The sequence below is a fragment of the Penicillium waksmanii genome (genome assembly GCF_028829765.1).
Source record: "Penicillium waksmanii strain IBT 27052 chromosome Unknown utg000008l:1.0-5622682.0:1.0-5626561.0, whole genome shotgun sequence".
Taxonomy (NCBI): Eukaryota; Fungi; Ascomycota; class Eurotiomycetes; order Eurotiales; family Aspergillaceae; genus Penicillium; species Penicillium waksmanii.
The window spans coordinates 4,804,389-4,831,853 of NW_026643254.1; the positions used below are offsets into that span (position 1 = coordinate 4,804,389).

The 27,465-nt window shown below is 40.9% G+C and overlaps 7 protein-coding genes across 7 annotated transcripts; 4 read left to right on the forward strand and 3 right to left on the reverse strand.

Moving 5' to 3' along the window:
- Positions 1-7,988: 7,988 nt before the first annotated feature.
- Positions 7,989-10,747, forward strand: N7481_010159 (DUF3435 domain-containing protein; the record flags this gene model as incomplete). The annotated part of the gene is made up of 5 exons (XM_057269378.1): positions 7,989-8,290; positions 8,340-8,589; positions 8,650-8,972; positions 9,143-9,534; positions 9,585-10,747. 5 exons carry the CDS (start codon positions 7,989-7,991, stop codon positions 10,745-10,747), a joined length of 2,430 nt encoding a protein of 809 aa, XP_057120055.1.
- Positions 10,748-12,159: 1,412 nt separating this feature from the next.
- Positions 12,160-13,237, forward strand: N7481_010160 (uncharacterized protein; the record flags this gene model as incomplete). The annotated part of the gene is made up of 3 exons (XM_057269379.1): positions 12,160-12,440; positions 12,488-12,873; positions 12,927-13,237. 3 exons carry the CDS (start codon positions 12,160-12,162, stop codon positions 13,235-13,237), a joined length of 978 nt encoding a protein of 325 aa, XP_057120056.1.
- Positions 13,238-14,777: 1,540 nt separating this feature from the next.
- N7481_010161 (ankyrin repeat domain-containing protein) lies at positions 14,778-15,845 on the forward strand (the record flags this gene model as incomplete). Its single annotated transcript, XM_057269380.1, has 1 exon — positions 14,778-15,845. The coding sequence occupies one exon, from the start codon at positions 14,778-14,780 to the stop codon at positions 15,843-15,845; it is 1,068 nt and encodes a 355-aa protein (XP_057120057.1).
- An 839-nt stretch (positions 15,846-16,684) lies between these two features.
- Positions 16,685-17,482, reverse strand: N7481_010162 (uncharacterized protein; the record flags this gene model as incomplete). The annotated part of the gene is made up of 1 exon (XM_057269381.1): positions 16,685-17,482. One exon carries the CDS (start codon positions 17,480-17,482, stop codon positions 16,685-16,687), a length of 798 nt encoding a protein of 265 aa, XP_057120058.1.
- Positions 17,483-19,249: 1,767 nt separating this feature from the next.
- On the reverse strand, positions 19,250-19,603 carry N7481_010163 (uncharacterized protein; the record flags this gene model as incomplete). Its single annotated transcript, XM_057269382.1, has 1 exon — positions 19,250-19,603. The coding sequence occupies one exon, from the start codon at positions 19,601-19,603 to the stop codon at positions 19,250-19,252; it is 354 nt and encodes a 117-aa protein (XP_057120059.1).
- A 1,135-nt stretch (positions 19,604-20,738) lies between these two features.
- Positions 20,739-21,464, reverse strand: N7481_010164 (uncharacterized protein; the record flags this gene model as incomplete). Its single annotated transcript, XM_057269383.1, has 2 exons — positions 20,739-20,970; positions 21,034-21,464. The coding sequence occupies 2 exons, from the start codon at positions 21,462-21,464 to the stop codon at positions 20,739-20,741; spliced, it is 663 nt and encodes a 220-aa protein (XP_057120060.1).
- Positions 21,465-21,856: 392 nt separating this feature from the next.
- On the forward strand, positions 21,857-25,922 carry N7481_010165 (patatin-like phospholipase family protein; the record flags this gene model as incomplete). The annotated part of the gene is made up of 6 exons (XM_057269384.1): positions 21,857-22,865; positions 22,912-23,442; positions 23,508-23,913; positions 23,993-24,019; positions 24,072-24,623; positions 25,409-25,922. The coding sequence occupies 6 exons, from the start codon at positions 21,857-21,859 to the stop codon at positions 25,920-25,922; spliced, it is 3,039 nt and encodes a 1,012-aa protein (XP_057120061.1).
- Positions 25,923-27,465: the final 1,543 nt, after the last annotated feature.

Genomic DNA, 27,465 nt, shown 5'->3' on the forward strand with positions numbered 1-27,465 from the left:
TATGCCTAAGAACCTATTAACTCTTAGAAACTTACGGGCCGACCCCAGAAGCAGGGTATATAGAACCTAGAAGCTATAAATAGACTTCTAGGAATACTAAAGATTCTAGGAACCCTACCCTAGCTCCTAGGAATACTCTATAAGTTTCTAGGAACGCCTCAAACGTCCCTAAGATATAAAGAACTTCTAGAAATAGTTAAAGAGCTCCTATAATATTAGATAACCTTATCTAAGGAAGAAATACAGAAAATCCCAGAGACCCTACCTAAAGGATACTAAATAAGCTACTAAGAGAAGTAGGAACTACAATAAGTCTATAAAACTGGTGGTATAGCCCTAGGAGACTTTCGTAGGATCCTTTTTAATAAATTAGATAATAACGAAACAATACTGTATATTATTAGTATAGAAGGAATATACTTATGCCACAGAGAGAATTATATCTGTATTAGATATATATAATACCTAGATTATAACCTAAGAGCTATAATTAGATACTATAACTATAACTACAGAATATATATATAAGGTAAACTAGACTATAGGGGAATTAAACCTAAACTACTATAGTAATTATAACGCCTAGAGTAGAGATAATAACTTACAGCAATAGTATAGGGAAAATATATAAAGGCAGAAGTACTGATTACCTTCTATAGGGGAAATAAGATCAGCGTATAAGTTATAATTAACTCAGGAGCTATAGGAAACTTTATAGATTTAAGCTTTACTTTAACTAGCAGAGTACTGACTATTAGGAAGATCTATACTACTTCTCTTATCGGGCTTAATAGGGAAAAACTTAGTAAAGGAATTATATACTATACAGAATAGATCAATATAATTATCAGTAACTATCTTAAACCTATATACTTTAATATTATAGGGTTAGGAGGATATAATATAGTACTTAGTATTCTATAGCTATGCTAGTATAGCCTAAGAATTAATTAGCGAATAGATAAGATCTACTTTAACTACTATAAATATAAATAAACAGAAACTAGATAGACTAAAAGAGAACTACTGAGTATTAAAGGGCCTAGCCCTAGGACAGCAGATACCTATTATAACCTATATAAGGGCGAACCTAAACAGAGTCAGTAGCCTAGAGGCAGAGTATTAGGAAGAATTATAGATATTAATATTCTTATAACTATAGAATAAAGACCGGATATATTAGACGATAAACTTAAGGAATATATTATAATATATTATAAATTACGATAAGCCCTCTGTATAACAGAGAAAGGAATATAGATACCTAAGGAGTACTATAAGTACCAGGATATATTTAAGCTACTACTAAATAGTAAGCTCCTAGAGTATAGTCTGTTTAACTATAAGATTAGGCTTAAGAAAGGTAGAAAACTAACCTTCAGACTAATCTACTAGTTATCGCTATTAGAAATAGAAACCTTAAGACAGTATATTAAAGATAATCTTAAAAAGAGATATATCCGGAAATTATTATTATCAGCTAGATATCTGATTATCTTTATCCTAAAGAAGGGAAACAAACTTTAACTTTATATAGATTATCAGTATCTAAATAAGATTACTATCAAAGATCGATACCTACTGCCTCTTATTTAGGAGATATAAGACTAAATTTAAGGAAGTATCTACTTTACTAAATATAATATTACTAATACCTATAACCGCCTTAGGATTAAAGAAGATAATAAATAGAAAATAGCGTTTAGGATAAAATATAGGTATTTTAAGTATACGGTAATACTATTCAGACTTATAAATATACCTATAGTATTTTAATATTTTATCTTTAGTATATTAGAGAAATACCTCAATATCTTTATAATAGTATATCTTAATAATATCTTAGTATTTTCTAAAACTATAGAAAAATACGTTAAGTATAATAAGAAAGTACTATAAAAGCTCAGAGAAGCAAAAGTTATACTTAAACTTAAAAAGTAAAACAAGCTATTATAATATACCCTATACGGTAAGTTACAGAACTTAGAAGTACTAATATAACTATAGGAGTAGATTATACTTAACTTTATTACTAAACTACCTAAATCAGATAGATATAATATAATTATAGTAGTAGTAGACTAATTAACGAAATATTTATATATAATACTAATAATAGAAACTATCAACGTAAATACTATAGTATTTCTGTTATTTAGATATATATTCGCTAACTATAGAATACTATAGAAAATAATATTAGATAGAGACAAACTCTTTATAAGCAAGATATAGTAATTATTTACAGATATTATAGGTATTAAATATAGACTCTCTACTGCCTACTACCCTTAAATAAACAGCTAAACAGAAAGAACAAATTAAACTCTAGAATAGTTCCTAAGATACTATATAAATTACCAGTAAGATAACTAAACAGGACTATTACTATTAGTATAGTTTATATATAATAACAGTATATATATAACTACTAAAGAAATACTATTCTTTATAAACTATAGGTATAATCCCTTGATTATTAGTAAAGTAATCAGAAAGAAAACAGAAACAGAATTATTGAGACTACTGGCTTCAGAACTTAAGTAACTATACCTCTAGTTAGCTAGAGATATTGAGTTTTTCAACCTACAGATAAAGTACTATTATAACAAATTACACTAGAAAAGACCTGACTTTAAAAAGGGGAGAAAGTATACCTCTTACGTTAGAATATCAAAACTAAGCAACTAAGCTTAAAGCTTAACTATCTAAAACTAGGACTCTTTAAGATTAAAAAAAAAACAGGACCAGTTAATTATTGCTTAAAGCTACTAGATAGTATATAATATATCTATATAATATTTTATATCTTATTACTTAAAACTATACTAGAAAACACTGAACTCGCTATAAATATAGAAATAGAGGAAGAGACTAAAAATAAATATAAAGTAGAGGAAATTCTGGATATAAAATATATTAACAGAAAACCTTACTACTTAGTAAAATAGAAGGGGTATAATATCTCAGAAAATATATAGAAACCTACCAAAAACCTAACAGACTACCGCTAGCTAGTTTAACAGTTCTACTAGGAGAAGAACTACCTAGTAAAGAGATGTCTAGGCTGTCCTAGAAAGAGAGAGATAACTAGATAATCTTATTTAATATCTAATTAAAGTTTAGATCGTCAGCAGTAGCCGTAAGCTACTAAATATCCTAAGCAGAAGAAGCAGTCTGCTTAGAAGATAATATCTTTTTATCTAAAATATATAATAACTCAGTGTTATAATCAGATATCTTAAAACCCTTCTGCTTTAAGAAAGCTATTTGTTTCTATAGCTAACGCTGGTGGGATATCGCTTCCTAATATTGTTTTTGTTTATTTAATATCTGCTGATATAGCTCTATAAGACAAGACTATAAATTATTTAACTTAGGTTCTAATAAATTAAGTTTATCTTTATTCTTTTTAATATCAGAGGACAGCTTATCCTTAGTATAATATAATAAATCCTATTCCTGACCGGTATAAAACTCTTATTTATATATACAACTAGCATAAGTATACAACGTATATTTAGAGTAACGATAAGTCTGATCTATTATATAAACCTCGCCAGACTTACGATAACAGTTATACAGAACAGAGATAACAAAGGAATTTAAAATAATAAAATCAGCCTGATAAATATAACTAGTAACTTAATTATAGGGAACAGAGAGCTTAGGAATTCCTTTGAGATAAGAGTCAGCTTTATATTTAGATATAATAGACTATAACAGAGAAAATTAAAAACCAAAGAGACTGATACCTACTAAGAGAGGGACGAGCAGTTATAAAAGAATTCTTAAGGACAAGAACTAAGGAGAGAGGGAGATAATATTATAGACTATATAATATAAGGGGCTACAGGGGCTATAACCTACAGATAGGCTACTAAAAGCTAACCATTCCTAGGAAAGGAATACAGAACTAGATTATATAAACAATAGTAGGAATCAGCCTCTGATTTACTATATTAAATAATACTGTACTAAACTATAAGACAGCTAGTATAATATAAGAATAGGTATTCTTTCTACCGTTACTAATACTATACTATAAGTATAAGTACCTAGTAAAGGACCTATATGACTAATCTAGTACAGGAAACAGCTACGCTTTTATATATTCCGGAATTATACCTAGAATATAAGGACCTATAAACTCGTATATAACCATAAAATAGTAGATAGGTATTTTGATCAATAGGTAGATCATACTAAGTACTATCTACTATCCTACTATCTACTATAAATACTATCTAGAAGGACTAAGATATATAGGACACTCTTTACGTATATATATTTAGTCTTTCGTAATCAATCAATCTAAGTTACTACAGTATACCTTTCGGGTTATTCTTTATTTAGTTTTATCTCTTATAACAAATATACTATAAGTAGGGGAGCTCTTCAGACTGACCTACTTAGTGCTCTATCTGGTATATCCTTTAAAGTTACTTAATAGGATCTGAGTCTGTATAAGGCTTAGCACAGCAACAGTACGATTGTGAGTCGATACTTAAGGATTATAAGTAATAGTTATCACGTACGACCAACAATACAGAGGACAACTGGTAAGTTATTTACCAACGATCTAACCACTCACCGTGACCAGTTAGCAACGTATAACATTAGGACTATACTCTTACTTTAAGAAATTAGGTAATCTCCTCTTTTTTCTTCTGACCTATACTAATATAGGTTACAGTTTTTAAATATTTAATTATTATTAAGGTTCTATAGTAGCCCTTTTGCTTTTAAAAAGGATTATATAGGTATTCTAGAATTTTAGTATATTATTTATATATAACCTTTAGTATACTATCCTTAGCCAATATAACCTAATAGTAATCTTTCTAGATATCCCTATTATAGTTTAAATCCTATACTACTTTACTCTTTTGTCTATAATCAGTCTTAATCTACTATTAAACCTAATCCTTATATATTATACTGTTATATAGTAGATAATCCTTTCTATAGTTAAGGCTACCTTATTTAAGGGATAAAGAAATCAGAAAAGGACCAGTTTGGTAAAGAAAGTTAGGCTTACTATAAGGCTTAAGAGGCTTAAAAGTATTAATAAGGTATTAATTCTGACTATTAGCTAGTATAGCAGTATTCTATAAAGGGGTTAGGTAACTAAGAGTCTCTGTATTTCTATTATATAGTAATAGGAGAAAATCTAAAAATTAACTTTGACTCTACGATATAGTTACTATTATAGATTTATAAAATTATAGTATAGTAAGGGATAGAGGATATAGAAAGAGTAAATACCTATACTAAGAAAAGGGAGAAAAGTATTTAGCTTAGTAGATAGTAATTAATTATAAAAGAAGATAGATCAGAAGAAATATATAGCTATTCCTGCTGCTATAGCTAATTAGTTACTAATATAGATAAGATATAGTTAAATCTAGAAAACCTATCTAGACTGACCTATAATCTATTAATAATCTATTTATAATCTATTAACCTATCTATAACCTACTTATAATCTATTAACCTATTAACCTATCAATAACCTATCTATAACCTATCTATAACCTATCTATAACCTATTAACCTATCAATAACCTATCAATAACCTATCAATAACCTATCAATAACCTATCTATAATCTATCTATAACCTATTAACCTATTAATAACCTATTTATAACCTATTCTGTTCTCTAATATACCTAAGATATCTAAAAACTATTTAGGTCTAAGCTATTCTTTTAGCAGAATAATCTTAATAACTTACCTTTTAGTAAAAATAACAGAAGCTTATCTTTTGGCTAAAAGAAAAGGATAGTAATAATCAGTAGCCAGGGTAAGCTAAGACTTTAGTAAAGTTGGCAGAGGTTTTAGAGTCTTAGTGCTTTTAGGGAAGCAGGGAAGTAGATATATTATATATAGGGTATTATATATCCTGATCAGTATAAAGGGTAGGCTTAGGTATCGCTAGTACCAAAGTTAATATATAGCTAGTGGCAAAATAAGTCAAAGCACTATAGGCAGCAAGAATTATTAAGGTCTTGGTTAAGACTATTAAGCGAAGAGAATTAAAATCAGAGAGTATTTAGATCTTAGAGGAGAGGTACAGAAAAGATTTAGGTAGCCAGACAGATATAGATAGTCAGACAGGTACGATACTGATTAGTTATCTTCTGATAAGAAAGTAGGGTATCTGTAGGCAGACTGTAGAACCTTTGGCTAACATCTGACCTATACTTAATCTAAGACAGAAACTAAGCTAGAGCTTCTATTAAATATAACTCTATAGAGATCAAATATATTAGTTAAATAAACTACAGATTTAGATTCCTGAGAGATTTCTTAATTTTATAGTTTTTTTAATTCTATCTAGCGACTATATTAAGAATATTAAGTCTTACGGCCCTTACCCGCTTAGGTCTTACTAGAAAGTAAACTAGGTTATATCTATAAAAGATATATATCTTTACTTACAGAGGAAAAATATAAACTTAGCCTAAGGCAGTACTTACAAAGGGCTATTATATAGCCAGATTGGTCTGTAGCCAGGCTAAGCCTAGCGCAACCTATATACTCTTTTCTAAATAACATACTTTTTTTTTACTAAAGATATCCCTATAGCTTACTTTTTAATAGGCGTCTACTAAATAATATATACAGTAAATCCTGAATCCTTTATATCCTTATTTTAAGTTATCTATAATATACTAATTAAAGGGAGATAAGGGATATAGTAGTCTGTATATATATTAGGCTAGATATATTCTGACTTCTGAGCTTTCTAAAGCTTTATCTCTTAGTATACTAGCAGAAATACTTTTAGACAGAATAAGCAAAGTCTCTATTATACTTTAGATAAAATAATAGTATATGATTAGCCTATATTTATCCTTTCTGCTCTGACTATTTTCTAATAAGTATTAGTATTATAAGTATAGCTACCCTAGCCAGTAAGACTATCTTTTAGCAGAAAGATTAGGTCCTGCTATACCCTAGCCGGCGAGGCTACCTTTTGGCAGAAAGATAAGGTATAGCCTGGTTTATAAGGCTGTCTCTTCTAGGCAGGTTATAACCTGCTTAGATTCGTAAGTAATATTAAACTACCCTAGCTAATAAGATTATCTCTGCTATACTGACCAAGATAGCTACTATCTAAATAGTAAATTAGTAAGCCTGAGTAGTAAATATATTACCTTTTAGATAAATATATCTCTGGTTGGTATACTTCCTATATATAAGGCTTTCTTTTTGGTCTCTGTCTAATAACTACCAGGATTACTGGTATTACTGTCGCTATATAGATATCTCTTGCTACCGCTACTGCCTAGGAGATTATCTTTTGGCGGAAAGATATAGCCTGGCCTAGTTTATAAGGTATCTTCTCTCCTGTTCTGGGTTGTGCCTTCCTTCTCTATAAGACTTCTACTTTGGGTATACCTTTCTTATTTACTAACTTTCTCTTTTGGCTATTAAAAGCTGGCTAATTAAAAGCCTATATAGAATATAAGATCTTCTTTTACTATTATTTCAAACTTAACTACAAATATGCATGAGACGGTGAATGGGAGGCCAGAAACGGCTGCTTTGGGCGCCGTTTTAGGCCGCTTGCTCACCGAGGATCACGTGAAATAAAGCCCACGGCCGCAGGCCTACTGCCACCCGCGCTGCATGCCCGCCGTGCCTGGTGCCTGGATCCACCGTTCCAGATGTCCATTCGTACAGTGGCGGCCGCAGGGCCCTATCCTCGCTCCTACGCTGTCGCCCTCCTGGCGGACTGAATTGCCAACCATGGCTCCTTTAATGGGAACCGTCCCTTCCCTGGAATACTTCGCCTATAAGTATCGACTGCCATGGCCCTCGATCGATCTTTTTTCCCCAGCAGTCTCACAACCCTTGGGTCGATCTCGGGACACGAGAGACTTCAATGACAAGAGTTTCAGCATCGTCTATCACCATTTTCTTTTACTTTGTATTTCTACCTTGCTCTCCTTCCTTGACCCGTAGCACTGGATCGCCATGCCTCCTCCCAGTTGCACTCTGTCCGACAATGAGAGCGATGTTAGCTCTGACGACATTCCCGCGATCTTCTCGACCAACGCTTCTGACGTCGACACCGACACCGACAGCGCGCTAAGTGATTCCGATTCCGACAGCGAAGCAGAATATGAATCCGAGGATGAGACTGAAGTCGAAGAGGAACTCTCACCAGAATATTTTCTTAAAGAGGCGGAGTCCCTGGACGTTTCTCAGCTTCGGCAGAAACGATATAGTCCGAAAACTGAAGAGAGATTGGATGAAACTCGAGATTATTGGGAAAAGTAAGACATTGCTCACCTGCTCACAGCTCTCAGATCCTAATTGTTCTAGGTTCTGTAAAGGCGCGAAAATAGACCCGGTGGAATGTTTGTCTCGACTCTCTGATACAGAAGAAACGGTCCGCTTCCTGAAGGCGCTCTTCTCCTGGCGTTGCAGACAGCGACGAGGGAAAAAAGGACGCTATGCCCCAGGGCTGAAAACCAAAAGCTCCTTAGACGCATTCTGGAAGTGGTGGCATCTCATTTACAAGGCCAAGGTTGGACATGGCCTTAGCGGAGATATCCAGGTCAAAATCCGCGATGTGAGATCCCGAATTGACCATTGACCTCTATGCAAATTATGCCCGGCTAATTTTCTGTAGGTGTTGGCAATAGTCGCGAAGGAGGAGAAACTTTCTCTAAAGCCTCGCCCGAAAGCGACAATGTATATCGAAGACGTGGCTGAGTTCGCCCGAGTGATCCTATGCACGACAGAGATGACTTTTCCTTGTGGGTGGTACCGGGTACAACTACTTCTTTTCTGTCAGCTGGCAGCTATCACTGGTAGTCGCCCCGGGGCGCTACTGAGACTACGCTTTCGAGACCTGATGTTAACACTGATTCGGGATCCAAATGGAAGCCGCCCTCGACTTTTCATTTATCTTACACCTGAGTTCACAAAATCATTTCTAGGAGAGAAGGAGTCGTAAGTGATTTCTATCCTAGTCTACCTTTATGCTTCCCTACCCTGCTTCCCCCTCTCTCTTACTTTTCCTCAGCGGCCTCCTGGCCCCATCGCATCCTCGGTTCCCATTTGCATACGAGGCCAGCTCCTATAAGTTATCCTCACACCAGTCTGCTTATGATCATTAATAGAAACACCTTCCCACTCCCGGAAATTATCTTCGATCCTACATTGGTCCTGAGTCCACATATATTTTTGCTGGGTATGCTCTTGAAGATCAAGGCATTCAAAACTCTTTCTACAAATGGGCCCACGTTGGACTCCGCCGAGAAATTATACAGTCTTGGTATCTTAGATGGACTTGGTCAGCAGGAGTTAAAGCTGAAAGACGAAATTCTTGATAGCTATGTGTTCTGCCAAGCATTGCGGGAACCCGATGGGATTAGAATCGCACTTGATCAGCAACTTACGCGGGGCTGGCTGAGCTACCGCATGAAACGGGGTGGTGAGATAACGGGATTCGCTGAAGTCGCAAAGCCGTACTGCCTCCGATACGGTGCAGCAAAAGCGTTTAACGATAGTCGTGAGTGATACACCAAATATTATGATTCTTTCTGCTAATCCGACATTCAGCGGATGTAACGAATGAGTTGCAGAACGTGATGCTGCAACACGCTAGCATCGATACTTTTGTTCGGCATTACAGCGTGGGTATTCACGTAGATACTCAGGCAATTGTGCGAGGCATGCCCGCTCAGAAGCAACTGATGCGGTTTGCCTCGTCTATGAGTCGGTCTATTGATCCCCGCAGACCCTGGCGACTGGACGATTCGAGCTGCATCAATGATCTTCCCTGTGTACGTGTCCTGGAAAGCAAGAAAGAGGCGAAAATGCGGAATCGCAACGAGAAAAAGTGCACCTACGAAGAAGCTCAAGTTGCACTGGAGCGGGAGTTTGGCGATGGACCACCACAGAAGGGCCCTTACTTTCGAGCGATCCGTAAGCGGTGGAAGTTTCGGAAGAAGAATGCGGAGACGCTTCAAAAGAAATATGTTCACGCCGAGAAGCTGTATGACCGCTCAGTGAAGCAAGTACGCAATGAGAAAAGTCGACAACGTCATCGCTTGATTCGTGAGAACCTGGAACGTTACAAGAATGAACAGCCGGTGATCGACAGCGAACGGCAGCTGTCAGGGAAAATGGTTGACGCAGAGGTTAAGGTTGCGCTAGAAAGTACTGGCTATATGACACCACAACATATGACGCTTATCGACACGGTCCTGACCATGCCAGGTGCAACTACTGAGAAAGAGTATGAGCGAAGAATTGCTGCCATCAATGCAGTGATTGCCGTTTGTGATGCAGAAGAGGGCGCACCCTCCCGGGCCCATACGATACAAAAACGCTCTGCCGATGCTGTCGCCACTTCGCCAGCTAATCATGTGCCTAAAAAGCAGAGGCCGGCTGCTTCAGGTGCAAAGGACGACGCCATTTCACAAGCAATCGCTCTGGTCTGCGTCAAATCCCCAGAAGAGAGATCGACAATTTGCTTTATCTGCCTTGGTAATCCAATGCTGCCGGAAATTGAACGACTGCGGATGTTCAAGAACTCAGGGTCTCTCAGCCGACACTTCGTGAACAAACATATCAAACCGTACTCAAGCGATATGCAACACGAGTGCACGATTTGTGGAGAGCAACTGGTGTCTAAATCAGCGCTACTGAACCATGCGCAAGGTGCACACGGAATTGTTTCTTGCTTACCTCTATCGGTTCTTGGGCTGCCCTTGCCCTGAGCAGCAAGCTTGTATTACTTTAAAATCACTAGCTAGGCTTTCAAGAGGTTATAGAGTGTGTTTCTTCTTTTGCGATTCGAGATTGGTTACACTTCCTGCTCCGAAATCTTTCAATGAGCTTTGATATAAACTTCAAGTGATGTTCGTTCTTTGTGTCTATTTTCTGTACATTCAATATTTTCGTATCAAGCAAGGGTATATGACCTATTAGAAATTTCATGCCGAGTCGAGATCTCCTTAAGTCACGTTTTAAATGTGAAGAAGCATACAACGAGTTTGCAGAATATCAAACTCGATGGCAGCAAGTAGGCAGCCGACAATGGTTGCAGAGCGTTTCTCGGTCGGCCATTTGCCAAATTTCCCGCCACTCACTTTGACTATAAACCACGCACCCACTCACCCACTCACCGTCACGTTGGGGAATACCCGAAGCGCGGCGGCGCCGTAGTAGCCTCTCATTCGTTCCGTCGGATCCACTCCAGCGCCCCCATCCTTCTGTATTTCGGAATACCTTCAGGCCCCTGGCTTCGGTACCATTCGTTTTCTTGAAAATTTCTGCGGGAATCGATAAGAAGATTTTTCTCGTTTGTCCTCGCCACGGCATAGATTTCTGTCTCACAAATCTCGCTCATCCAAGGTCTACTACTGCTTTACATTTCAAACGTTCACCTCGGTCCCATCTGCAAATTGTTTGTTCTTGTATACTGACGATAGGAATATCAAATGATGCGCCGTCGATGTCCCAGTCGCAACAGCCCGTCACGAAGTGGGTTTAACTACCCTGTAACAGACAGTGACGTTGATAGCGTATCTGAAACAGATTTTGCCGAGTCCGAGGAGAATGCAGCTCAGCCGGAGCATGCTTGTGACGCTATACTACTCTTCGCAGTCAACGAGCACCCGCCGGGGTACTACATTCAGCAACTCAGTAATTTCGACGAGGTAACTGACAAACAAGAAGACTACGACAAAGGCAACACGGCCCTTCCCCACCGCGTTGAAGAAAAATGGTACCAGTGAGTGCTACTTGTAATCCTGTCTTAACCCCCATTCCCCAGCTGGCCAATGCAAACATAAAGTTCTGCTGTCTCATTCGGAAGAACCCTGGTGAGGAATACTATCTTATAACCACTCCGATAATATACAATTTCCTCGAATGGATTCTCAATCTACGATGCAGCAAGAATGGAAGAAGACTTCCAGGTATTAAGCGTAAAAGCTCTTTGGACACGTTTTGGAAGGTAACTCGACTAGTTGAGGAAAGTTCCACCTATAAAAAAGTTAATAACCAAATGAATTGTCAGATTCGGGGAGTATGAGCTCCCATCGTCTCTCATCTCAGCTGTGTGGCACTGACACTGTCGAAAATAGGTCACTCGAAGATTGGCCCAGAAGTATAGATTGGCGGAAAAATGAGGGATAAGTCGCCTATGAATGTTCAGGATTTGGTTAAAGTCGTGGAAACCACCATCAGCACAACAGAGAAAAAGTCTCTGCATGGCCGCCACCGCATTGAGCTTGGACTTTTCTTGCAGCTCGCACGTCTCACAACAAACCGACCGCAGGCCATACTTAATCTGCGATACCCTCATATTCAAGTAAGCCTCCTACGCGATCCACGAGGTGGCCCACATCGCATTGTGATTGAATTTACTTTCGAGTTCACGAAGGACTGGCTGGGTGCCAAGGACGCGTGAGTACACAAGACTACATTCTTGACTCTTGCTAAAACCTTCCCAGGAACAACTATATTCTACCAGAAATCATCTTCAATCCTTCGTTGGTTCTCAGTCCTCATGTATTTTTGTTAGACCGTCTATTCGCCGATCGTGCATTTGACCGCGTTGACGGCAAAGAAGTACTTGCTTCTGCAAGTCAGCTTCCCCAGATCCAAATTCGCGAAGAGTGTAGTGGGCTAAAACTACAAATCGAACCCGGAATGGATGATGTCCCTGTATTACGGACGTCGGAGAAGACCTTGAACGGGACTGGCATCTCTCCTGCTAAACTTCTTCCTTGCTCAACCTTGGAACCATGGGTCGAGAAGATGGGAGAGAATACAAGTATACGGAAGGCGACACTTCCATATAGTCTATGCTATGGATCCGTAACCGCTCTAGATAGCAGTGATAAGAGCTCTTGTTGGGTCTGCAGTTGCAACAGGCTAAATTAATTTTAGGTTCTATGAATGATTCAAGACACATTCTTGTCATGCATCATGCCGATATCAGAACCTTCCTGGAACTTTACCTTGGTGAAAGAATCTCAAATAGATTGCCTACGATAATTCACGGCCTTGATCCGGAGGGTGATCTTATGCGTGCAGCCTGCCGAATGAGTCGCACTGTGGATCTAAATCGTCCACAGAGGCCGACTACCGAGCAAACATTCTCTCTAAATCAGCTGAAAGTGGTTAGAAAATTGATACGCCAGCGTGATGAGATCGTTCGACCCTTTCAAAGCCCCGGTCAAAGCACAAAGAACACCTAGATATGAAACCTACAGAAAATTGACCCATGAGCTGGCAGGAACCACAAAGAAAGAATATGATAAAATTCTCAAGAAATTGAAATAAAAGTATGACAGAGAGCAACCTATATTGAGGATTAAGCGTCAATTTTCAGGGATCGGAAATGATTCCTCGCCAAAGCCGCTGAAATGCTCGAACGATGTTCCTCTTCCGCAGCAACGCTTGTCCAGCATCCTCCTTCTTTGCCTTGCTCGACGATAAAAGAGGAATGAAACAAGGAGAAAATATTTAAGCTCAAGCAGCAACGCGGTAATAAAGAAATGGGCATTGATGTAGATATCGTTAGCTCTAGGCTTCCTGAGTCGAGTCGAGTCGAGTCACGTAGGACTTTTATTACCCATCCTTCCATTGACCTATGCATGATGAATGTCTACTGGAATAAGTATATGGAGGTAAGAAGTGTATTTTAGAGGAATGACTGAGAATGGACCCCGTACAAAGCTCTATGACTTGAAATGCTCAAGTGCCTCTTGTTTTGCGACAAAGGGTATTGTTGAAGCTGATGATGATTGAAAAATTCCCACTGCAGTGTTTCATAGGCCCTAGCTATAGAGCTGATGTGTGAGCATACCCTGGGTATCCCCTGCGATACGAGAAGTGTTTCCTCTGAGCGATCTTGCATGAGACCGGCCTTCGATCAAGCTAACACACCTCAATACACGTCGTCTTTTCGTCTTTTCTACAAGTTTTTCTGGCATACTTGTTTGCCGAAATCCCGCGGCTTACTCTCCTGGTATTCTTTTTCGCAAGCTAAGACAATTCGGCTGAGAGAAGGATTCGTACAGCTCTGTGGATTTGAGGACTACAATATGGTCTTAATTATTCCGCTAAAACCAGTCTACCCAGAGCTATCGCAGGCCTATATGAGGGAGACTTTTATGAATAATATTAGGCAAGGCCCAATCCGCTGTATATTCCACTCTTAAAATAAGGGGAGGCGGGGGTAGATCACAGACCGATTCCTAGCCCATATATCTCCGATTAGGCCGGGCTAGCTCGTCTACTTAACCAAGGGTAACTAATATCCCAAGAAGGATTCTCTCAAATAGTTACAGTGAGCCATCATATATGCCTCTTTTATTAATTTGAGCCTAACCTGAAGGGTGGATTGACAGCATAAAGAATATCATGAATCAAGTTCATAGATGTTTGACGAAATTGGAAGAAGGAATCAGAGCAAAATTTATTTCTTTGCCGCAGATATCTTTGGACTTCAAATGCATCATTCATATTGTTGACACAAATCTGATATGTTAAGTATAAATGAGGGCGGATGCTCACAGCTCACTAATATCGAGATAGCATCACATACGCTTACATAACATACTCAATTTCCTTGTCGACATCAAATTTGAATACGAAGGATATTCAGAAGCCATAACTAGTACTTTTCAACCCTTTTTAATATCAAAACCTCTGAGCCCCACGCCAGAGAAATTTCATCGACATCAACATCAACAGCTTGTTCGGGTTAAGCCTTTGAAAACCAGAGTGTCGAAGATGGAACAGCAACTAAAGTCTAGTAACGATCGGTTAAGCGATATAACCAGTGCCATTCTTTCGCTCCCTCCTGAGTTATTATACGACATACTGGACTTCCTGTCACTTGAGGACACGATCTCGTTTGTGTTCTGCAGATGGGACTTTTTTATTGCCTCGCTCGATTTTCTCAAGAACAAGGTGGGCCCCACGCTTCGACATCTAAATGCTCTAGCTATACTGTTCAACGGAAATCAGTGGCCAAGGTCTTGGCTATACAAGATTGTTCAAAGCTCGATACAGTGTGAGCAACCAATACTAAGAGATATTTGTATCCTGACGAACATCTTCGAAGATATTGAATGTCCGGAGAGAATCATGGGGTCCATTATATCTACATGTGCCGAGTCTGAATGGCCAGTCTCACACAGCTGTGTTCTTCGAGGATTTCAAGGAATCGGTGGCTTTTATCTACAACGAAGCCCGCATGCTGTATTCGATACGGATAAATTAAGCATGAATATATTACATGTTGCCATCTTAAGAAGGGCTCCGCAGGTCTTCAACGTCGTCCATCGGATTTTAAAAGAAATGTCCAAGTCAGAGCAAGCTGACTATGTCAGCCAGCTCGACCGTATGGGCCACACCGCGATGACATATGCAATATCTACCCGCTCCGTGGACATGCTTAATGCACTAGTCCTTATCGGAACAAACGTGAACCGGAGAGGCTTGCTCGGGTATACACCACTCATTGAAGCGGGCTACTTGGGATATAGAGAGATAATTGAGAGCTTGATTAGACATGGCGCGGACGTCACTGCTCGAGACAGTGTTGGTCATTCTGTCCTGGAACACATAATGAACGGCGAAAGTGAGATGAAGCAACAGCTCCTGGAGAATATCATACCACATGCTAGTCAGGAGCAGATAGACAGGGCATTAAGATATGATCATGAGAATACGAATCAGCATACGGCGATGCTCGTAAAGCTTGGCGCAAATCCTGAAAATGTGGGTTTATCGGCTGGTGACATTCATTTCAATTTATCGCCATTGAAGGATCTTGAATATGATATACCTGAATGAAGTCTGACAGAAAAGAAGGATATGACTGGATGTTTGAGATTGAGTGGTTGGTCTTAGTCTAGCGAATGTAGTAGTCTCGGAGCCAGCCATCTCCTGGTTATCGGGTCAGATAACCGAAGCTGGAACCTCATAGCTACCTAAAAGTAATATAACATATGTATATGTCATCAGGGTTATAGTTTATCCAATATTTACTACAGAGAGAGTGATGTTGGTACTGTATACATTTACTGTACTGCATAAGTGTAAGTCGCTTTTTCGCTCTTGACACTGCCCGTGATGGGTTTCGTAAATTACGTCTTGGTACTGTATCAATGCAGCTAATGTTTGGTCCAATATCATTAATCCATACTTTCGGATGTTATATTGTGAAATGGTAACCCTCCCCGTCTTCCGTAAAACGTTGGCCAATGTCGAAATTCGGACACGATAATCATGGTAGCGTTGGACTGAGGGTTTTCGTATTCATTTATGGAGTTCCACAGAAAGGCCCTTTCTATTGAAAAATGTCGAGCGGAAAGAGTGGTCAAATACCACTAAGACGCTTTTGGGTGGGATGTTCATCGTCCGCCCAATTCCCCACGTATTCGTGTGGTATTCGGTGTAGACTCGGAGTATGGTGTCGTAACACACCGAAACTAGATGATACAGACTCTCACGAGTGTTCAACCACTCTCATCTTTAATCAATCAATCATATGTTTCTATTGGACATGTTCAGTACTAGCCAGTACATCAATTCTTTATCCTGACAAAAAATGACATAAAATCAACTCGCCTAAATATCACAGGAGAATTGCTTGTTCCTCGTCAAATTATAATTCCCGCGTTCTCGACACCCTATGAAGTCGATTTGCGGCTTCGGGCGGCGATCGTAGGATACAAACTATGGCAGCCACATTTGCAAAATTTGGAAGTTGGACCACTGTTGGTCTTAGGGATATAAGCTGTTGCCATAACCGGCTTGGCGCTTTCCGAAGCTGCGGAGCCACCAAAGCGAGGGAACCCAACGCATACTGGTCCACTTTCTTCAGGGCGCTTCTCTACCTGTCTCTTGGATTCCACAAAATTTCCCGGCTCGGGAAAACTAATATCCACACCCTCCGTCGTCATGCAGCCGTTGATATTTGCAACAAACATGGAGGGGAAAGCCGGGGCATCCGCCACATTTCTGGACGGAGGATCTAGTGGCGCATTGGTCACTGTGATTGGGGCACAGTTCATGTACATTTCACGGTTTCCGAGTTTGTTGAACCAAGTCCAAGCTAAGGTGTATTTTCCTGGTTGAATACCTTCTGGAATCGTGAAAGGAAGTTCAAGATCATGGTCAGTGTTCCACATACCATTGAGGTTCCGTGATACATCTGAGGGACAGCCACCTTCAAATGACTTGATAACATTCCACTTTGAATTTTTACTCGGTTCGAGATCAGTTGTGAGACTGATTTGACAAGACCCGCCGCCATGTGTTGCACTCCCTATAAGGCGGACTGTCTGGTTATCTCCGATATGATAGACATTTTCATGCGAAGGAGCTTGAAAACTGCCTTGGCGAAGCTTGCAAGGAAAATCACTACCATCAGCAGCCAATGGCGAATTATTCAGGGTATCCTTGCCATATGGTTCAGGTGACGTCATGGTGAGGTGGGAACGAACTAGCCAAATTGGTGTCCCAAATAGCAGAATGTTCCACACAGACAGCTTCATAGTAGCAATCGGAATGCAATGGCATTCGAGGACAAATTTTACGTTTGAAACATATGTATGGGAACTGAACCAAGCTTTTTAAATATGCAGAAAATATCGCCAGCTAAACGAGACCCATCACTGGACCTCGAATAAATAACTGCGAGTGCCTTGCTCACTGCATGTGTTAAAGCAATTATTTTCCTTACATCGCACGAAGCTTATTGGTCTAATGTGAGGCTGCCAACTGATTGTGGTGTTTTTGTGATACTATGAATTGGGCTCAATTTCTTCAGGTGGAGGTATACTATGCGAGAATGAATCTTACGCTGTAGCTGAAACAATAATGTGACTCTAATTACCACCGTGTAATTTCATATTGGATACTATGTGCGCTCTCCTGCATGATTCTAGCTGATGGAGTTGAAGTTGAACAGATGGTGTCCGTCCGTTTGCTGAAACGTTTAAGATTCACCGAAACCGATACTCCTCGACCAACTGTGATGAAAGGCGGTCGCTCACCTAACAGAAAATCTTCACTTTGTTCCTTCTTGATCTCTCACTCGTACTTTCTTTAATTGAATTTTCATTCATTTCGTAACGCTTACTTAAACAATAGGACATGTCAGATATTAAGTCGATATTAATCTGTCGCGATTGATCCTTTTTCAAACTTTCTTTCATAATGGATGATTCCCCGCGCTCAATTGCGAAACCCAGAAGTGCATCTGGTCAGAAAGCTCGAAGAAGAAGGGAAACAATTTTCAAAAAGCTGTCCGAATACAGTTCTGAATGTGCTGCTGATATTCATCTGAGCATTCGGATGAAAGGTTCTGGCCAAATTTACACACTGGCGACGACTTTGGAAGGTTGGCCACTTTCACAAGATCAACTAGTGAGTCTTATATACTTCACATTTTGTTAGAAATTAATCTATTGCAATGTGCTCACTGTCTATTTTCAAGAGATTACAATATCCCAACCCAATTCACAAGAGCTTGCCAGACTCGACGAAATAGAACTATTAAGGGGGGCATAGACCCATTGGAGAGGGAGAATCCGAGGGCTGATAAAGGAATCTCGGCAGGTGGGCTGCAAGGCAGGAATATGTGCCTCAAATGTGATACTCCAAGATTGCAGTCGGCCGCATTACTTCATTCTTTATGGTCCATGAGCTAACATAAGAGCATCTTTCTGTCGTGATTATCTTTCCTCCTATATTTGCCATAAAACTACTTGTTCCTATTAAAGCGGCAAAGCCATGACCTACGTTCCGCCAAGAAGTCAGTCCATTTTTCTTTCTCTGAAGCCCTGTTGGATGTAGAGTAAGATAGCACACAGCGAAGAGCATAAAGAGAGCCTAATTGCGCTGCGTCTACATCAATCATTGAATTTAACAAAGTTTACCCTGAGAGACTTCATTCAGCTTGAGAGTATTCTCTGTTTTTCTAACAACGACACTGAGGCTTTGGGCTTGTGGTAGTGTTTTATAGTGAAGATCTCTTCATTAAAATTACCAAAATTCTTTTTTAATTGAAAATAAGCACTTTCACAAGATAAGTATAAAGCTTCATTGTCTGTAATTTTGCTGGAAACTTGAAGAATCGCAAATATATGACTTGCTCAACCACAATTCTGGAAAAGTCACGTGTCACTTGTATTGGGCCAGTACAGCTTAGAAGAATAAGAGATTGATTCAAAAGAATAATTTTGACTCCATCACTTGCTCATGTTGTGCCAGAAAGAATTCCCTTCGAGATTTTGTGCCTCGGCAGGATCATCATTGCATTCGAGCTCTTTGAGTAGTATCTTAGTCTGCTTTTTGGGCTCGGGATATTGCTCATCTGAGGTACTCATATGATGGCGTGGGGTGTCTTCGTGATTCGCAACTTTGCCTGTCCCACCGAAAGATACAGCTTGTTGCGTACAACTATCTTCCTTGGGCCAAGGAATGGTATCCTCCAGTGCCGAAAGCCCCTGTTCTGCGAGTTTGGAAAGTTTCTTATCGCTTCTAATCGCTGATTGAGCTTTGCAAATGCCATTCTTCGGGCCTTTAAAATGACGATGAGACATTTTGAATGACTGATTGTGAAATATCTTAAGGTTAATGCATGGGGGACTCAGCCAGGCCTATTTATATTCTTTCTAAATACCGCTGATCTAAGATTTGAATCACGTAAAAGAGACATCGGAACGCTTTTCAGCTATGCATAATTTTTCATCAAAATAGAGACTCAAACAGCCTTTGAGTATGATGCAAGTACATGACTCAAAAATGGAATCGAACGACTATCCTCTGTGAACTTTATTCCATCAACTACATCTTCTATCCACTTAGTATCACTTCGAGGAAATTCAGTATTAAAGAATTGTAGGTTCGGAAAAATATTGTTCAATCTCAAGAAGTTGATGAAAAGCATAATTTGGCTTAGTGCCTCAATTCAGTGAAAGTTTTGACAAGATAAGACAGGGTTACCAGCGCTATGTATGTGTTTTACTCGGCAACCATCTTTCAGTAGGTTCACAGATTTGATAAATAAAGTTCAGTGATTTGGGTCATCTATTGATGCGATCCAGTTAGTACACTCAGACTGGGACCACCTTGACCGTTTGTAGAGAGCAGATGTGTCTTTACCAAACAGGCGTATAGAAAGAGCCGGGGAGGGAGACGCGAAAAAGAGATATATTCTGCCGGTCTAGCGGTGAGTTTCTGTAAAGCATGTTGGTATTTAAATGTGAAGAGATTGATATACTGTACAGGCAACATTTCCTCTTCAAAGTATGACAATGATGTCATATATTTATCGGTTATGGGCAAGCGTGTGAAGCCCAAGCAGCTCGATGGGTACATATCTACTGTGAGATCGTAAATAATTACTGTAGTTGAGAAATTGCCTCAAGCTACCCTGTCAGGCGACTGCAATAGACAATCCTGGTTTCTACGGTGCTGCCATGCTTTACATTGTAAAAAAAAAACTCCGCAATATCAATTGCAAATTTCTTCACTACCGAGAGAATATATTTAATCCATATATTAGTCTGGACAAAACGCGTGATAAAGGCCCGGAAGAATTTCCACATTCTCGTTTGTTTTAAACTCCAACCTTCATTCATTCTCATCGTCCCCTGCACCGCATGAAACTCCAAGAGCACTGGCAGTACAATAATGGTACACTCTTCAGCTTTTACCATTACCCGCTGCAGATGGTTAGGAATCTTCCGTGCGGCCGGGTGGCAGATTTTGGAGACCAATTCTTTGCCCGTTCAACGGGGGTAGTTTATAGAGCTTGTAAACTAGCAAAACAGCCAAAAAGATAATAAATGTTGCCCCAGTGACAACAGTTGTTACTATAGCCATCACCGACCAAACCCCTCGATTTGATGCGAAAACATTGATCAAGGTGGTAAGCAGTCCCGCACCGGCGTTTAAAGTTACTGGCCTGTTATAGGAGTTAGTAGCCCTTCCTACCTTCTGGCCAATACAACACCCAAGTCTTACTTACATGAAAATCTTGTTCGTCAGCCACACGTAGTTTCCCCTTAGGTGCGGAAAGTGAAGTAGCCACAGCATTGCTGCTATGCCGCTTGCAAGAAACAAACAGGCAATCCCGAGCAGTGGTGGATTTTGAATGGTGTGGAATATAACGCGGCCCGTTTTGTTAGATGTCAAAACATGTTCAATTTCCTTGGATGTCTGTAGTGATGCGAAGGTACCTGGGATGACAAGGTACCCGGCTAGAAGCGCCCAGTTGGCCGCACTAGCTGTGATGTTGTAGGTTGCGTCCATTTGGTCCTCTTCCTTTAGCATTCCTAAGTATTGATCCTCTTTGTCATTGCTGGGACCGTCCGTATTCTCTCTGGTCAAGGTGGCATTCTCTCTTGCATAAATTCGGGCTGGAGGCAGCATCAACGGGGCTTGGGAGTTGGTAGACATGCTTTCTGAGTTTTGCCAATAAGTAAAATCCTACCTGTCCAAATCCAATACTGTATGAGGTATTTATACACTTTCAGTCACTGTTAAGGGATACCTTCGAGTTCAAAGCTTATTTGTTGAGTATCAAAACCCAATAAAGAAACCGACAGAGGTAGTATTTGTAATGCTTTCCTCATAATGATGATCATTACTCCATAATGTGTGCTTCTCGGAGTAAATCTTAGGGGATTTTTGAGAAATGCACAACTGTTACTACTTTTTGAGGCTAATTTCTGGAAAAAAAAAATAATAAAGATGAGGTCCCGGTATCGGAATTAGAACAAACTTTCAGATATAAAAGCGTTCTAGCATTGTGGTCTTCATTTCTTAACCCGAAGCAGCTACCACCCGCGATGGCAGCATGGCTAGATATTGTCAGAGAAGGAGAGGATTGGACTTTAGTTGATACGGACCGGCTAGGAGAGCTTGTGAAGGGGATGCCGTTTCCTGAACGCCAATATCCGGATTTAATTTACTTCGCAGGTCATAAAAGCCGAATCAGAGCTCTACGATCTTTCCTTCCACAAAATAATGTCACCCGCAAGGGTGCTAATGGGCTGATCCGCCTACATATTGACCATAAGGCTATCAATACGGATAGTCCTCTCATGATTGCTGAGAGCAATCTATGCTTACAGCAGAGTACTGGCGATACCAAATGGCTCAGACACGCGACCACCAAGCATCGAAAATATGCAATCTCGAAGGCGGGAGACTTGTATTCCGCTGAATCAATACAGGAAGAAACAAAAAGACAGCTCGTCCTACCATGGACTCGGGTCTTGTGCTTGTTTGTCGAATCCGAATCCGATCTCAAAGCCACGCAAGGTTTGCTCCAGCAACCACATAGGCAGCTGCAAGTCGGGAGCCAAGCTATTCGATCTTCACCCGAGGTGATCATTATAATCAATACGAACATTCACGGGCCAGCGATCGCCTCACCAAGATATGAAAAACTGCGTCAGATAGTCGAGGGAGGGAGGATCACATTCCTAGATCTGAGTTCAAGATCCAGTCTTTCTGACACGATCGCTTTTGAGCCGTTGTGGGCCCTTATATCCGAGAAGCTGCAGTCAATCCACGCCGAAGATGAGATAGTCTGTGGTCGGTTTTCTGCATTTCATCTGAGCTCATTCTGGGGCGCAAGTGTTCCAGCCAATGGCCAGCTCTGGAAAGCATCGCCATTAGATCTGCTGGCTCAAGCTCGCATAGGGTTCCCCAAAACCGAGAAGAAAGATGAATTCCTGCACGAGCTTTTGCACAGCGCGATGTCCTCTGTCAACCATAGTACTGTTCCAGAAGGATTGATCGAAGTTGTCGCTTCGGCTTTTCTGATGGATTCTTATCCACCGGGCATGCACGGTAGGGCTGACAGTCCCCAACTAAATACCAACGCTAACGATTTTAGGATTCCCTCCCTCGGTAGTCTTCACCGTCCTATACGAGGCTCATTGTACAGATATCTGGAACGCTTATCCTTTTGGGAGTCTCACCGAACGTATTCGATCGCGCTTTGTTGAAAGGTTCGCGGAATTTAGCGTCAACCGAACTTCCTCATCTATCCGCAAAGATGCACTTGGCCAATTTCATCGTCAGGGAGGAAACCTATATTCCACTACCACCTGCTTTGTTTGCTTGTTTCGGCCTCCAGAGCATATGTTACCATGTACACACGCATTGTGTGACACCTGTGTGGCGATATTTGGGAATTTTGAACCCTCCAGCACGTATCAAGTAGAAATTGTCCAATGTCCGATTTGTGAACGCAAGTGCAACATGACCATCCGTCAAATTCCTCCGACAAAGCGCCCCGTTATTCTCAGCCTAGACGGAGGAGGTGTCCGCGGCCTCATACAGTTGGGACTTCTCTGTGCATTGGAAAAACGCATTGGTATACCCATTGCATTGCTGCCGGACTTGTGCGCCGGAACGAGTGTAGGTAGGTATGACCCCGGTGGAGGAACTGGCTTCTATGCTTAAAAGCTTACAACCACTTGCCTCTAGGTGCAATGGCGGCAATTGACATCTTCATCAACGGTAGTTCAGCCACCAGCTGTTTCCTCAAATTCCCCGATCTGTCTCGAAAGATATTCCGTCGTGAATACAGGCATCCGATTCTTCGCTACGCCCATTGGCTGGCCTCTGCATTCAATCTGACCTCCCACGGGCTCTACGATTCGATAAGATTGTCGGAAACTTTACAAGAAGCCATCAATCCTGGTCGTCGAGTCTTTGATGTTCCTACCATGAGCCCCTCAGGCTGTCGAGTGGCTGTTGTAGCAAGTCGTACCTCCGATGGAAAGGCATGCGTGATGGCAAACTATCGAGGAGTGGGTCGGAATGCAGCTCCTGCTGCCTATCACTTTGTGACTCCCCACGACAATCAAGAGGACCTGAATTTGATAGAAATGTAAGTCCAATTCCGTATGGGAGGTGCGCATTCAAATTGGCGATAGTAGACATTGCTAATACTATTTATAATATGGCAGAACAATCTCCAGCGTTGCAGCACCCTTGTAAGTTACCCTTTCCGTTGTGTTCTAAACACGTCAAGCTGACAATCTTGAGTTATTTCTCGACGAAAGTGTTACCTGGTCTAGGGCCGCTACAAGATGGCGGAGTGCGTGCAAACAATCCGTTGTCAATTGCTCTGCGCGAGTCAAGTATGGTTTGGCCTGCGGCAGAAAGGCATGATCTCCTTCTTTCAGTCGGAACCGGGTGGTCGTCTTCTGTCCAAGATCCCTCCTCAGGCTGTTGTAGTAGACTACGGGAGGGTGCTCTCCCGCGCCTTCTCCGGGCCTTCATGTTCTCCCCCTCGATGGACGGGAAACAAGGATATTTCGAAGCACTCAATTATCTTCCTCATCATTCAAAGCCCGATGTTTTTCGACTTGATCATGAGATCCATGGTCCAATACCCGAGTTAGATGATATCAATTCATTGGAAAAGATGCTAAAGATGAAATTCGCCGTCCCAGATCCGCTCGTTCGGGCAGTTCTCGCGACGGCAATGTTTTTCTTTGAGCTGGATGAAACCCCCGTGAGAAGCCACGACAGCTTTCAATGCCGAGGCTCGATCCTTTGTGCGAGACCCGGTGCTGTTTCGATCCTCCAGCGAGTGTTAGTCGAATTTCCCGGTGCACGGTTTCAAACTAGCCACGGTTGTGATCTAGGAGATGTGAGCTCGCTTAATTGTTGCAATCTTTGCGGGTACTTTCGAAAGCCTGTCGCCTTCCCGGTGGCCAGCCTCGGGGAGAGGGTATCCATAGAAATAATAAGTGGCAGGCACTGCGACAGGATTGGAGGCTTTCCAACATCCATACAGAAGCTACTTGATAATCAACAGGCTTTTGCACCTTTTGGGCGCGCGGACCATTTGGTCTTAGAGTGGCCTCGACACAGGCAATGCTCCTGTCATAATGGAAAAAAGCGTCAGGTTCAATTCTCCGACCAACCATGCCTGTCCAAAAGAAGACGACTATAGAGATTTTTCTTTGGTGACGCATCTGATTGGAATGCAGAGTTTCATTTCGGTGATCCCCATGGCCCTTTCCGATCGTCACATTCTTACTTTGTTCGGGCACGGATGCGTCATCAATTCAATTTCGAGCGCAAGTTATATCGACTTAAAAAAAATGTATCTTTGAAGTACTGGCAATCTATCATTTATTATCTAGTGTTGAAGTCAGAGATCGCTGGTGATAATCTTTTACCGCTGCGAAAAAGTAATGATCGTTAATGAGTCAACGTTTTCAACCATGAATTTAGCCATTAGTACATACTCCGCCCCCTTCAGTGATTAGATCTTGTTTATTTCAATGCTACTCCTATCAAATCAGTCACAAGGTTTTATTTCCGCATGGATCAAGATCCCGCAATATGCCAACCGATTTTTCCGACAATAGCTCGAGCATCTACAGCAGACCTCTTGATGCGGCAAAACATGAGACTTCAGCAAACCCTTTTCCTAAAGTTCCCTCGGTTGGCTTATCGGCCCCTGAAATCAACCTTCTAGATCACCAAATTGCCTTGGCAAGAGGATCTACGATGGCCTTGGAAATGACACGGTCGCGTCTACAGCTTTGCAAGGGACAGATCAACATACCACATGACGATTTGAGGAGACAAAAGCTACGACAAAAGGCTCAGCAGGAACGCGAGAACGAATTCTATCAAGATTGTTTTCAAATATTTCGCCAGCTTATCATCACAATCATGGAATCCACACAGGATTTGGTATTGCAGTATCATTTCAATCCCGGGAAGGGGCCTGTGAAAGATCCACGCTTGATCCGAACAATCATACTCTTAAGGGTAGCACTAGACAAATCACGAGCCAAAGAAGCTGAAGCCGAGAAGCGATTAAAACAACAATGGGATGTTTCCTCCACGACTTTATCAGCCCCCGGGTGGCTATGATAGTGATTATATAGCCATGCTTTGCATAGCTGAAGAGCCCGAAGTATTTCTTGCAACCATGGCCCCTTTGGTATTTTGAGTACGGAAAGCGACGGACTTTGGAGATGCTTCAGTCCAGGAAATACATTTTTAGTGCCCTTGAGTTAACTCTTCTGCTTGTTTAATCATATTCAGCTTCACTCTCCGCAATTTCTAACCTGTACGTACGTTTCACACAGTATATGAATTTTAGGTCAATTTAAGGGGATTCGAACTCGGTGCCTATGTAATTACTGACTTCAGCGATGAATTTGTCTTCATGAGATTGCTGGAGTCTGTTTGCAGCCTCGGGCAGCAATTTCAAGCGTATTTCGTGGACCTTTGGACGGGTATCGCATAGCAATAATTGCTGATCTAGATTCTTCCGGAGCTGATTGTTCAACTGGTCCAAATTTGAGATTTTCAAGTGCAGAAATTTCTGAAGACCACGGAGGCTATGCGACATTTCAAACCCAGCAATGCATCTGACTAGCTTGATCGCAATCCGGTTCATTCGCAGCAGATTATATCGTCCCTGCTCAATCCTGTGAACTGCGGCGTGACGAATGTTCGTGATAACGCAGCGCCACCGCTGAACTGCTTTACATGCCAAATTGAAGCGACTCTCTTGAATGCTGCCCCGGTACTTGGCGAGGAAGTTGAAAACTCTGTGCAGCTCCACTGACTCGGCACATTTCCATCCAACTTGAATCGACTCAGAAGGTAGCCATTGGAGGATGAACTGGAAGAATTGAGTTTCCAGGTGCCGCTGTATACATCGTAGAATGACATGCTGGGCTCGAAACGGTAGATAGTTTGAAGAAAATCCTGGCAAGGAATCTATTTCGTCTCGAATTTCTGTTTGGGAGGGTGGGCGAAATCTCTGTCTTTCTGTGTAATTGAGGACCCTCGTTCTGTCTTCCAGTATTCTCGCTGTAACATTCATGGGTCGCATAAAGCGAGACAACAAAACGAGCTCGCTAACAAGATAAAACTTGGCTAGTTCCTCTCAAACCCTCGAGACCAGGTATATATTTATACTATTATACATTGCATCGATTTTGTGAGTCATTTGAAATAGCAATCAAAAGGAGAAGTAGGAATGCCATCATATTCTTGGTGCCTTCGATCTGTGTACTGTGTTTTGTGCTATGATATGCCTTTAGTCTGATAGTGACTTCGATCATAAATATAACACCATTCTTCTTCCAAACACGATATTTATCGGTAATTTTTACTTTTGACTGGAGTCATGATCATTTGGGGTTCATTCTTTATAGTAGCCCTGGCTTTTGCAATTCCCATGGTAATTTTTTCCCATCCACTCGTCTGATATTTCAGATATTGATCGTCCACTAGGCTATTCGTCCAATGCCCCCAGAACTTTCCGCGGCGCTGAAGGTACTCATATGATCTATGACTTCCTAGTTTCACAAAAATCATGCATCTTACTAATTCGTGCTTCTTCAGCTAGAGTCGCTACATCGCTCTCCAAGTAACAAAGATCATTCCATATGACAGTACG